The 12,700-nt window shown below is 60.9% G+C and overlaps 1 protein-coding gene across 1 annotated transcript in view; it reads left to right on the forward strand.

Annotated features, from left to right (window-relative positions):
- The window catches only part of LOC124991529 (dynein axonemal heavy chain 10-like), an 87,859-nt gene extending 75,187 nt beyond the window's left edge, over positions 1 to 12,672 (forward strand). Inside the window, 17 exon segments of the mRNA XM_047562194.1 lie at positions 8 to 287; positions 583 to 812; positions 1,029 to 1,302; positions 2,528 to 2,632; positions 2,942 to 3,096; positions 4,184 to 4,338; positions 5,775 to 5,958; positions 6,829 to 7,029; positions 7,490 to 7,699; positions 7,813 to 7,908; positions 8,564 to 8,735; positions 9,136 to 9,267; positions 9,404 to 9,615; positions 9,704 to 9,871; positions 10,894 to 11,074; positions 11,940 to 12,085; positions 12,454 to 12,672. Coding sequence (XP_047418150.1) covers positions 8 to 287; positions 583 to 812; positions 1,029 to 1,302; positions 2,528 to 2,632; positions 2,942 to 3,096; positions 4,184 to 4,338; positions 5,775 to 5,958; positions 6,829 to 7,029; positions 7,490 to 7,699; positions 7,813 to 7,908; positions 8,564 to 8,735; positions 9,136 to 9,267; positions 9,404 to 9,615; positions 9,704 to 9,871; positions 10,894 to 11,074; positions 11,940 to 12,085; positions 12,454 to 12,600 — 3,048 coding nt within the window. The 3' untranslated portion in view covers positions 12,601 to 12,672.
- The last annotated feature ends 28 nt before the right edge of the window (positions 12,673 to 12,700 follow it).

Genomic DNA, 12,700 nt, shown 5'->3' on the forward strand with positions numbered 1-12,700 from the left:
CTTCCAGGTGGCGTCCTTCAACGACCCCGACTTCCTCAAGCAGCTGGAGATGTCCATAAAGTATGGGACCCCCTTTCTATTCCATGACGTGGACGAGTACATCGATCCCGTGATCGACAATGTCCTAGAGAAGAACATAAAGGTCACCCAGGGGCGGCAGTTCATCATCCTGGGGGACAAGGAGGTGGACTACGATTCCAACTTCAGGCTGTACCTGAACACCAAGCTGGCCAACCCCAGGTACAGCCCGTCGGTGTTTGGAAAGGCCATGGTCATCAACTACACCGGTAAGAACAGGCGGGCCCGGAGCAAGTTAGGGTGGCTCCCGCGGGGACCGTCCCCTGGAGGCCTTCCAGGGGTCGCGCTTTGCTGGTGACCCAGACAGCTCCTTCGTGTGCGCCCTTCACAGTTAGCTCTCAGTGGGGGGCAGCCCTGGAAGGCCTGGGCCTCTGGGGGCGCAGGTGTCGCCCCTGGAGGAGGGAGAGCAGCGGGAGTCCGGGCGGGAGGCCAGGGCGTCCTTGCGCCTCAGAGCTTGTTGTCCGAGCTGGGTGCAGGCGTGAGGGCCGCTCCCTGTCCCCGCAGTCACGCTGAAGGGCCTGGAGGACCAGCTGCTGAGCGTGCTGGTGGCCTTCGAGAGGCGCGAGCTGGAGGAGCAGCGGGAGCACCTCATCCAGGAGACGAGCGAGAACAAGAACCTGCTGAAGGACCTGGAGGACTCGCTGCTCCGGGAGCTGGCCACCTCCACCGGGAACATGCTGGACAACGTGGAGCTGGTGCAGACCCTGGAGGACACCAAGTCCAAGGCCACCGAGGTACCCGCCCCGGGGGGACCTGGCCCTCTGGTGGAGAGTGACAGAAAAGCCACAAACGCCCAGCACCTGGCCCAGGCGAGCGGACAGCCCGGGTCCCTGCAGGCCCCGGGAGCACTGCTGGACCTTCCCGCCGTCCCCGCCCCCTGCCCCGCCCGTTCCCGTCTTCCCGGCTGTGTCAGGAGCCCTGTTTCCAGGGTAGCTCGGGCCTCTCCTCAGGTATCGGACAAGCTCAAGCTGGCGGAGAAGACGGCCCTGGACATCGACAGGCTGCGGGACGGCTACCGGCCGGCGGCCCGGAGAGGGGCCATCCTCTTCTTCGTGCTGTCGGAGATGGCCCTGGTGAATTCCATGTACCAGTACTCCCTGGTGGCCTTCCTCGACGTCTTCGGGCTGTCCCTGAAGAAGTCGCTGCCGGACTCCATTCTCATGAAGCGACTCAAGAACATCATGGACACGTTGACCTTCAACATCTACAACTACGGCTGCACAGGTGAGCCAGAGCCTCGCCCGCTGCCCAGGAGATGGAAGCCGCGTGGCCTGTGGCCACGGACGCCTACCAAGGCCGGTGTCTGAGACGGCACCTTGAGAGGTCACCACCCTGCGCCAGGGAGGAGTCTCCGCCCTGTGGCGCTTCAGAGTCCTCCCCACGGCCACTGTCTACCTGGGAACCGGGCCCCTGCTGCCGCTGACCCAGCTCTGGGTCTGTGGGCTACCTCCTCCGGACGTTTCACACCGGCAGAACCACAGCGTGCGGCTCTAGGACCTGCCTTTTGTCGCTCAGGGCGTCCTCAGGGTTTCTCCCTGTTGCAGCCTGTCCCGGGGTCCACCCTTCCTACGGCTGCGTCTGTCCTGCTGTGTGGGTGGGGCACACTGTGCGTGCCCGCTCGTCGGCTGATGGACGTTCGGCTGCTGCCTGTCTTTGGTCTTAGGATAATGCTGCTCTGAGCTCACGTGCCGGTTTTTGTGTGGACGAGTGTGTGTGTGTGTGTGTGTGTGTGTGTGTCTAGTGCTCCACTACTGAGCTGCACTCCCAGCCTGAACTCGTTTCGAATTCTCTGGGTGTTTACACATCCCTAGGGTGGGAGCGCTGGGTCGCGTGGTAACTGGAGCTTTTAAAGGAACTGCCACGCTCTTTTCCAAAGTGGCAGTTCCTGGTTTTCACCCCCCATTTTTTGGGCAGGGGCAAGGGTGCCAGGGATTGAACTCAGGGGCACTCGGCCACTGAACCACAAGCACCCCCAGCCCTCTTTTGTATTTTATTTAGAGACAGCGTCTCACTGAGTTGCTTAGCACCTCGCTGTTGCCGAGGCTGGCTTTGAACTCACAATCCTCCTTCCTCAGCCTCCAAGCTGCTGGGATCACAGGCGTGTGCCACTCTGCGTGGCTCACCCCCTAAGTTTTTAAAAACTTTTTGTCATGGAAAAATTTGAATATATACAAATAGACTCTGTGCACGTCCCCTCTTAACCCCCAGCCAGGACCTGCTGTGGTTCCTTGGTCCTGCCACCCAGCTCCCTGTCGGCCCAGGCTCTTTTGACCCTTAGCTTCAGCCTGGGGTCATCTGTCTGTCAATACTTCAGTCTGCATCTCTAGGACGGTCAGCAGACTTCCTCTGCGAGGGCCAGAGTGGAGCCTGAGGCACTGAAGGCTGGGTCTGTCCTGACTGGAGCCTGCCCTCGAATACTTCAGAAGCAGCACCCGCTGTTTCTCTGCAGGGCTGTTTGAGAGACACAAGCTGCTCTTTTCCTTCAACATGACCATCAAGATAGAGCAAGCGGAAGGGCGAGTGCCCCAGGAAGAACTAGATTTCTTTTTAAAAGGTAATGAACTCTCCTGTCTCATTCGTCCCGATCTCCTTGACCCACGTGGACCGTGAAAGTTCATTGGCTATAACTGACGCCACCACCGACCCCACGTCTCCTGGAGGCCTGGCTTCCAGCCGCGCTGCTCCTTAGCTGTTCCCGCTGGTAACTCTGGCCTCTGAAATAGCTGTGGCCGGCCCAAGCCACCTCCCTGAGCCAGGCAGAGCGGCGGTGGAGCCGCTGCTGGTGACCGGGAAGCCCCTGCCTCCTCCTTGGGAAGCCGCCTGCGTGGCAGCACCAGGGCCACCTCCTCCTCTTCTGTCTCAGGAAACATTTCCCTGGAGAAGAGCAAAAGGAAAAAACCCTGCTCCTGGCTGCCCGACCAGGGGTGGGAAGATGTCATGCTTTTATCAGAAATGTTCTCGGACAAATTTGAGCAGCTTCCTGATGACGTCGAGGGTAATCTCACTCTCTGGCAGGAGGTGAGTGCACATCCTCTCTCTTCTTTTCCTTCTCAACACACCGAAGACCTCCAGACTTTAACTGTACCTACCCCTTGTGAGTGAGAAAATATTCCTTTGACAACCCCATTCAGAATGGAATCCATTCCCTCCAAATCTGGGGTCAAACTCCTTTGTTCAATCCAGTTTGCTGTCTAACTGTTAGACCATCCATCTATCTGTCCATTCATCATCTATCTGTTCATCCATCCATCTATCCAGCCATCTACCCATCCACCCATCCATCCACCCATCCATCCACGTATCCATCCACCCATCCATCCACGTATCCATCTATCCATCCATTTGTCCTTTTCATCTGTCTCTGTCCATCCCTCATCCCTCCATCCCTTATCCCTCCATCCCTCCATCCCTCCATCCCATCCCTCCATCCCTCCATCCCTCCATCCCCATCCCTCCATCCCCATCCCTCCATCCCTCCATCCCTCCATCCCTCCATCCCCATCCCTCCATCTCTCCATCCCCATCCCTCCATCTCTCCATCCCCATCCCTCCATCCCTATCCCTCCATCCCCATCCCTCCATCCCTCCATCCCTCCATCCCTCCATCCCTCCATCCCTCCATCCCCATCCCTCCATCTCTCCATCCCCATCCCTCCATCTCTCCATCCCCATCCCTCCATCCCTATCCCTCCATCCCAATCCCTCCATCCCTCCATCCCCATCCCTCCATCCCCATCCCTCCATCCCTCCATCCCCATCCCTCCATCCCCATCCCTCCATCCCTCCATCCCCATCCCTCCATCCCCATCCCTCCATCCCCATCTCTCCATCCCTCCATCCCTCCATCCCCATCCCTCCATCCCTTCATCCCTCCATCCCCATCCCTCTATCTCTCCATCCCTCCATCCCTCCATCCCTCCATCCCTCCATCCCTCCATCCCTCCATCCCTCCCTCCATCATCTCTGGATGGGCAGGAAGCCCAGTTCCTCCCTTTCTGATGCTCATAGTTCTGGTGTAGAAAATGACAGCTCTCATGGAAAGGGTGGCCTATGTCATTTCTGAGTTGATGTCACAGTGATTTTTTCTTTCTTTTACTTTTCCCAGTGGTATGATCTGGATTCGCTAGAGCAGTTCCCGTTTCCCTTGGGTTACGAGAGCCACATCACCCCTTTCCAGAAGTTGCTTCTTTTGCGCTGTTTCCGTGTGGATCGGGTTTATCGGGCGGTGACAGACTATGTGACCATAACCATGGGAGAGAAGTAAGTGTGTGTTCTGTTTCTGTGGCCCTTCCTGTGGGTGGGATATCTAATATCTTCCCCACCCGGACTCGGGAAGCTGCGCTGGCCAGTTCCTGAGAGAACTGTCACAGGCCGGTCTGTGAGCAGTAGCCCGTGGTCTCGCTAGGACAGCGCTACTCAGGACAAACACAGTGTGAGCTGTACAGGTCGTTTCCGGTTTTCCAGTAGCCACATCAGGACAGAAACAGATGAAATTTTAATTTGATATTTTATTTTTTATTTAATTACTAACTTCATACTAATAGCACATTTAACTGAATATATTAACTATTATCATTTCATATCTTTGATATCAACATTGAGGTTTTTTTATAGGCTTTTTTTCCCCAAAAAATCCTGTGTGAATTCACCACAGCCCATGTCAGGGGACAGCCACATTCTAAGTGTGCAGTGACCACAGGTGCCTAGTGGCTCCATATTGGATGGCAGCTCTGGTGCTGGGTGTGGAGCCAGAGAGCTCCCTCCAGGCTGCAGGTGTAGATGGGCGGACTGGAAATGAGGGGTGAGGAGGGGCGGGCACTGTGGCAAAGTGGAGCCAAGTCCAGGTCCCCAGGGGCAGCTGCCCTGAGTGCCTGCCTGCAGCAGGCGGCAGTGGGGCTGAGCGGCTTGAACCTCTAAATCTCGAAAGAAGCTAGAAATTCAGACTGTTTTTTACATGGAATCTCCCGGTCTTTCTGTATTGGCAGCTCTTTGTTTTTTATTGCTGTAACAAAATGCTGGATGCTGTGTAACGTACAAAGAAAAGATATTGATTTGGCTCATGACTCTGGTGGCTGGAAAGTCGGAACATCACGTGTCTGGCTCAGCCCCCTCAGAGGGAGCCCAGCCACATGCTAACGGACCCAAGCATGTGGGGAGCCTCTCTTAAAACAGGCCCTTTTGTGGGAAGTACCTGGTCCTGGAAGAACCATGACCTGACCTCGTTCCAGCAGGCCCCACCTCTCGAGGATCCACAGCCTGGAAATACATCACACTGGGGGTCAAGCGTAGGCACCCGGACCTTTGGGGCCAGACTGTATCCGAACCAAATAGCAACAACTAATTTTATAAAAAGCAAAACAAATAAGTGCTCAAGACGTGGGCCCTGCCCATGGAGCCCGTGACTACAGTCCTGGGTTTTGTGCCAGGGGCAGATCCCCCTGGAGGGCAGAGCCAGGCGCCCAGCTAAGTGGGGATCTCCTGGGCCTGACGTGACATTCCGAGTGCTAAAGGGAGCCGGGGAGCCCCTGTCCCTCAGGAGTTTACCATCCCGATGGAGTCGCTGGTGAAAGCTAGATTCTCAAGCCAGGCCTGTGCAACAGTCAGAAGATTCTGACTCTGGGAGAGACGGCGCTGTTGCCTGGGGGACGCCCGGGCTCGGCCGCCCTGCGCGAGGCTCTCGCTTCCCTTCTTCCCAGGTACGTGCAGCCCCCGATGATCAGCTTCGAGGCCATTTTCGAGCAGAGCACGCCGAGCTCGCCCATCGTGTTCATCCTGAGCCCTGGCTCCGACCCCGCCAGCGACCTCATGAAGCTGGCCGAGAGGACTGGTTTTGGAGGAAATCGCCTCAAATTTCTTGCAATGGGCCAAGGTCAGGAAAAGGTAATCTGGTTGGAGGGACAGGCGCTGTTTGGTGAGGTGCTGCCCTCTTCTGGGACGTGCTGACCTTGGCGTGAGCTGAGCGCCCCTGCGGGCCAGGGGGATGCGCTTCCCGCTACAGGACAGAGGAGTGTTGGGAAGGACCCTGGGGGAGCTGGAGCCCCACCTCCAGGAGCCCCTGCCCCTGCGCTCCCCGGGTCAGGGCCTCACACGCTGGGTCTCTCCCTGGGTCCCTCAGCCACCCCCGGGATCAGGGCTTCGCGATGCAGGGCCAGGGAGGCGGGTGAGGGCTGCCGCTCCCGGGCCCGCGCAGGCTGTGGTCCTCCTGGCCCGAGCTGGCTCTGCCTCAGCCCTCGCCACGTCCCTTGTTCCTGTTCAAACTTGCCCCACAAGTTCGGTGTGGCGTGGGACAAGGCTGGAGCCTGGGTGGTGGTCACACACGTGGGCCTGGGGCCGCCCAGAGGTCCCGGCTCTGCTGTGGTCTGTCTGCAAGGACCTGGCACCTACTTCTGCTGTGGGCAGCCCATTGTGAGGCGGGAACGGTGGGATCAGTGCTGGGCGCCACTCGCCACGCGGAAGTGGTCTTAAGGTCGGCCTCACGCAAGTGTGAAGCCATTTCAAACACCAAGATTTGTCTGAGGGTGAGGCCTGTTTCCCCCCCGAAGTCCCCAGGAAGGCCCACGAGGGCCAGTGCTCACTGACCTGCAGGCGGTGGCCGCAGGAGACCCCAAGGGTTCTGGGGATGGCGTCTCCCACGGCCGCTCCCCTGACCTCTGTGGAGGGGCGCCACCTGCCTGTGGGCAGAGCTCGGGGCAGGTGGCTCTGGGATGCCCACGCTCGGCTCCCCTGCCTCCCTCCCGCCTCTCGGTGCAGGTGGCCCTGCAGCTGCTGGAGACGGCGGTGGCTCGCGGGCAGTGGCTGATGCTGCAGAACTGCCACCTCCTGGTCAGGTGGCTGAAGGACCTGGAGAAGTCCCTGGAGAGGATCACCAAGCCCCACCCCGACTTCCGCCTGTGGCTCACCACCGACCCCACCAAGGACTTCCCCATCGGGATCCTGCAGAAGTCCTTAAAGGTCTGCAGGGCCGGCAGAGCCCCATAGCCGGGCCCCCAGATGGCTGCCCATCTGCTGGGGGCTCCGTGCCCTACTGTACCCCCCAGAGGACCTGCTGCTGGAGGCGGGGGCCTGTTACCGGCCCTGCAGTGTCTGGGTGGCTTCCACCGACTGCCCGTGGCCTGGAGCTCCCCTCCGTCTCTGCAGGGCTCCACGGTGGCGGGAGGTCTCAGGCGGTGAAATTCAATCTCAGGGCGAGGTTTTGGGGTCCCCTCTCTGGGGCAGGTGGAGGAAGTCCTGGCTCTGGTTCTGAGGCTGAGGATCTGGGTTTCGGGGGGCCGTCCTCTGCCTGCTCCTTCTCCACCTGGGCCCTGGGCTGTGAGGGTCAGGAGAGGCCACCACCTGTGGTTTGCGGCCTCCTCAGCACTGCCCCCCGGGGTCCACGGCTCCCGTCCAGGTCTGCTTCTTGTCCCCTCTGCAGGTCGTCACGGAGCCGCCCAACGGGCTCAAGCTGAACATGCGGGCGACGTACTTCAAGATCTCGCCCGAGATGCTGGAGCAGTGCCCGCACGCGGCCTTCAAGTCGCTGGTCTACGTGCTGGCCTTCTTCCACGCCGTGGTGCAGGAGAGGAGGAAGTTCGGGAAGATTGGCTGGAACGTGTACTACGACTTCAACGAGTCTGACTTCCAGGTGGGCCTGGCCCCGGCTCCTGCCCCGCTCCTGCCTGCCGCGGGCTGTTCCCGCGTGCAGCCTCGCGTGCGCCGGGTTGCTGGTTCTACCGTCACCCCCGCTTTTCTCTTGAGGTCTGCATGGAAATTCTGAGCACGTACTTAACCAAAGCCTTCCAGCAGGGTGACCCTCGGATCCCCTGGGGCAGCCTCAAGTACCTGATCGGGGAGGTAGGAGCACCTGGGATGCGGCCCCTGTGCGTGGCCTGGAGCCCGGGCACCGCCCTCTGAGCCCTGGGATAATCCCTCCCTGCTCCTGCTTCCCTCCACGGGCGGCCCCTGAGGTCCCTGTGAAACACCCCGCTCACCACATGGGGGTTCCCTGAGCTGGATTCGTGGCCTGGGGCTCATGCCAGGCTTCCCCTGAGAGTTGGCAGCACCCTGCTAGCCACACCTTGGGCACAGCTTGGGCACCTTGGTCCTGTGCCCTGGTCTCTGGGCTCTGGGGACCACGGCTCTCCATGCTGCTGCTGGGGAAGCTTTCTTGGTGGTCTGCACTTGTTTCCGACAGTGACTCCAGTTCCAAAGACAGAATAGCAGCAGCTGCTGCTGCTTCTTTGTCTCCTTCCTGTTTGTCTGACATGCTCTGGGGACCTTGTCAGGTGCACGTGGGCTCCAGCACTTGCTGTGGCTGCTCCTCCTTGGGGCTCTGTCCTTGGGAAGTCAGCGGAGTCACTGAGCAAGTGCAGAAACCCTGAGTCCCCAGCTGGAGCTGCACGGGGGCCAGGCTGGCAGGAGACCACGGGGCTGAGGGGTGTTTACCAGGAGCCCAGGTGCAGCAGGGGCTGTGGGTCCCGCTGGCTCTCACGGCTCTGGCTTCATTCAGGTCATGTATGGGGGACGGGCCATCGACAGCTTCGACCGCCGCATCCTGACCACCTACATGGACGAGTACTTGGGAGACTTCATTTTCGACACGTTCCAGCCATTCCACTTCTTCCGGAACAAGGAGGTGGACTACAAGATCCCCGTCGGGGATATGAAGGATAAATTCGTTGGTGAGAGCTCTCAGATAGGAAAACTATTTTTAAAGCTTTTGTAGGGAGACCATCAATCCCAACAGTTGTGTTTCCTAAGGTTGCTTTGGTGGCTCTTGTGACCCCTGTATGGCAGGGCATTCTGGCTGGTCAGGGGGGGTCTGTTCGGCCTGTGAGGAGCCCCGGGGCTTTCCCTCACCTGCGGGGGCGGTCAGTGGTTCCACCTGGAGGGCCAGAGCGGCTGGAAGCTCAGCAGGCCATTTCTGTAAGTGGACCGCGGGGCGTGGTGGTTTAGGACGTGTACTGAAAACGCGTGGCTACTCAGCAGTGGAAATCAGTCTTGCTCGTCTGGGGACTTGGGTGATGCGGGTCCGGGAGCCCAGGGCAGCCGGACAGTACAGCCTGCCCTCGGTGATTCCAGAAGCCATCGAGGCGCTCCCGCTCGCCAACACGCCCGAGGTGTTCGGTCTCCACTCCAACGCGGAGATCGGGTATTACACGCAGGCGGCTCGGGACATGTGGGCCCACCTGCTGGAGCTGCAGCCACAGACGGGTAAAGTGAACCCCGAGGACCCTTGAGGGTCGGTTCTCGAAGCTTCCCCACAGGACTGATGCCTTCCCAAGAGCCAGGGGGCTCAGGAGGCGCCGTCCCCCACCCGGAACTTTCCTGAACGTGTCCTGGTTTTTAGGGGAATCCAGCAGTGGCATCAGCCGCGATGATTACATCAGCCAGGTGGCGAAGGACATCCAAAACAAGATGCCCAAGGTGTTCGACTTGGACCAGGTCCGGAAGCACCTGGGCATGACAATCACGCCCACCATGGTGGTGCTCTTGCAGGAGCTGGGGCGCTTCAACAAGCTGGTGACGCGGATGAGCAGGTCCCTGGCCGAGCTCCAGAGGGTGAGCGCTGTTCCCCGCGGGCCCTGCGGTGGCACGCGGCTCCCGGCTCTGCTTCAGCCTCGCCCGGTGGCTTTCGACTCTGCAACAGGCCCTGGCCGGAGAGGTGGGGATGAGTAGCGAGCTGGATGACGTCGCCCGGTCTCTCTTCCTCGGGCACATCCCCAACATCTGGAGGAAGCTGGCGCCCGACACCCTGAAGTCCCTCGGGAACTGGATGATCTACTTCCTGCGGCGGTTCAGCCAGTACACGCTGTGGGTAAGTGGGCCGCCGGGGTTTGCCTGCCCCAGGCCACCCCGCGTCCCTCAGCCACCTCCGGCACTCGCTCCCCGGGAGTAACCTCCGCGGGAGTGGCTGAGAAACGTCCTCAGCTTCCGTCAGCACGAGGGGCTCCTTCTCCGCGTGCTCTTGACTCGAGCGTCCCGTCCACGCTTGGCGGTGGGACCTCGGTGTGCGTGAGCCTTGCGCCTTGTTCTGCACTCACGTTTCCAGTCTCGCTGGTTCTTTTTTGGGCACTGCACCTCGGGGACATGCCGTGCCCGTCCTCCCACCGATGAATACGACCGGCGGTCACTGTCCGTGTGCTTTTGGTGGCGTGTTGTAAGGGCCTGCTGCTGCGTGTGTCTGAACGCTCGCGGGAGCCGTGCCGGGCGGGTCCTGGTGGTCGTCAGATGGGTTTCTTGAGAAGTGGAAGCCGCTTACGCTTGGGTCTCGGTCTCCCTGCCGAGTGAAAGCTCCTTGGCTGTTCTGGCTTGCGAGCCCCTCGCTGTGTGAGGCCCCCGCGTCTCGGGGTGTGCGTGCGTTCTGCGTCTAGCTTCCTGGGGACCCTTTCTGTTTCTCTGTCTCGCGGCTGCTGAGGACGCCGGCTTCTTCGTTGGTGCGGAAGGGCTCCTCGCGGGTCCGAGGAATTAGCCCTCTGGGGGTCCCACGTGCTTCTCCGGCTCGGCCTGAGCCTTCCGACGTTGACTGGCTCTTTCCTCAGAAGAGCTTCAGGCCTCCCTGGGGGCGGACCTCGGTGCCTGGGCTTGTGCCCCCCTGAAGACAGGACACCTTCCTTCAGGTTTGACTGGGCGTGTCTCTTCCAGGTGGGTCTCTGGCTGTTTTGACCCACCTGGAACCTGGCAGTCCAGCTCACTTCCCCGTGGGGCCTCCATGGCCAGCAGCATGGATTTGCCGCCACGGTGGGATACATCCTTTGTCACGAGCTGACCTTCCTCGGCCAGCTCTGACCCAGGCGTCTAGGCGGCCCCGGCTCCTACCACTTGCCTGCCTTTCTCCAGGTCACTGAGGGTGAGCCCCCTGTGATGTGGCTGTCAGGCCTGCACATCCCAGAATCCTACCTCACGGCCCTAGTGCAGGCCACCTGCCGGAGGAACGGCTGGCCACTGGACCGGTCCACCTTGTTCACACAAGTGACCAAGTTCCAAGACGCAGAAGAGGTGAATGAGCGGGCAGGACAAGGTACGGTTGGCTCGTTACAGAGTTGTGGCCTCTGGCTTCTCCCCTACAGCCACCCAGAGTTCAAAGGGACATTTGCAGTGTGGGCCACGGTGTCTGTGGGCTGTGTCCTGTCACCCCAGGGGGCCAATACCTGCTCCCCGAGAGCCCTGGAGCTGATGTCCGGGGAGGCCTGGACCACACGCAGCTCGCTAGTCTGGGAATGAGCTCCTAGGTCAGAATGAACTCTTGCAAAGGTCACTGGGTGTCTTCCCTGTAAACCTCAGGGGTCAGGGGTGGGGAGCCAGAGGGCAGCAAGGGCTAACTCCATTTTAAAGTGATCCCAGGTCCCTAGGACATTGGTCACTGCTATGCAAACAATAGCTGAAACCACGCCTCCCCGGGGCCTTAGAGGCCATTTAACTGCGAGGAGCGAGACCCTCTTTCCTCTTCATGAGGGGCTGTGGCCAGGGGCAACTCGAGGGGCTCAGTGGCACGGCAGGGGTCTGGTGCTGCTCCCTGGGCCCAAGGGTTGCCCTCCGCTGCTTCTCGCGGCATGCCTGCAGGTCCCTGCTCCCCAGGGCACTTCCTCTGCGGCTCCCTGGCCACTGTGGCTCACCTGGGCGCTGGGTTGCCAGCTCTGACCCTGGGGCCACACCTCTGCAGCCCTCTGCAGCCCGAGCACCCACAGCGGTCTGAGGCCCACCCCGTGCCCATCCCTTTGTGGCCGGCAGTGTCTCTTCTGCGGCTGCTCCTCTTACAGAGGCTGGCTGCGTCCTGCACGTGTGGGGAGGTGGGCAGAGGCTGTTCCCTGGGCACGGTCGCTGGAGTGGCCTGGGCGGGACGGCAGAGGCCTCCGTGCCACCGGGCCTCTCCCTGCCGTCTCCAGGATGCTTTGTCTCAGGATTGTACCTGGAAGGCGCCGACTGGGACATAGAAAAGGGATGTCTTATCAAGAGCAAACCCAAGGTGCTGGTCGTGGACCTGCCCATCCTGAAGATCATCCCCATTGAAGCGCACCGCCTGAAGCTGCAGGTGAAGCCGCCTCCCGCCTCCCCGCCGCGCCCCGTCCCTCCTGGCCAGGGCGTACCTGAGGCGCTTCCCAGAGTCAGGCCTTTGAAAATGGGGCCTGACCTCTGAGGGCTGGGGAAGCCTTGGGGCGTGGGGACATGGCCGCCTCCTGGGAACACACGCTGTGGTGTGCCGCTGGCCTCACCCGCCCTCCTGCCTCCCTGTGCAAGTCTGCAGACCCCGAGGCGTGGAGTGGGCGCTGGGCTGGGCTGCAGGGCCAGGCTTGGCCTCGGCCGGGATCCAGCTGGCAGCGAGAGCCCTGGTCCTCGGCAGCCGTGCTGAGCGCCCGGTCCGCCACCTCCTGCAGCGCGCGCGCTCCATGCCTCTTGCAGAACACCTTCCGGACGCCCGTCTACACCACCTCCATGAGGAGGAACGCCATGGGGGTCGGCCTGGTCTTCGAAGCGGACCTCTTCACCACCAGGCACATTTCTCACTGGGTGCTGCAGGGCGTCTGCCTCACCCTGAACAGCGACTGACCTGACGGAGGAACCGGCGCGTTCCGGTCTGCGTGCGCGGCGGCTTCCAGAAGAGCCCGCGGCACTGCCGTTTCTGGGGGGCCTGGGGGGCGGGTGGGGG

This window comes from Sciurus carolinensis, chromosome 8 (assembly GCF_902686445.1).
Source record: "Sciurus carolinensis chromosome 8, mSciCar1.2, whole genome shotgun sequence".
NCBI lineage: Eukaryota > Metazoa > Chordata > Mammalia > Rodentia > Sciuridae > Sciurus > Sciurus carolinensis.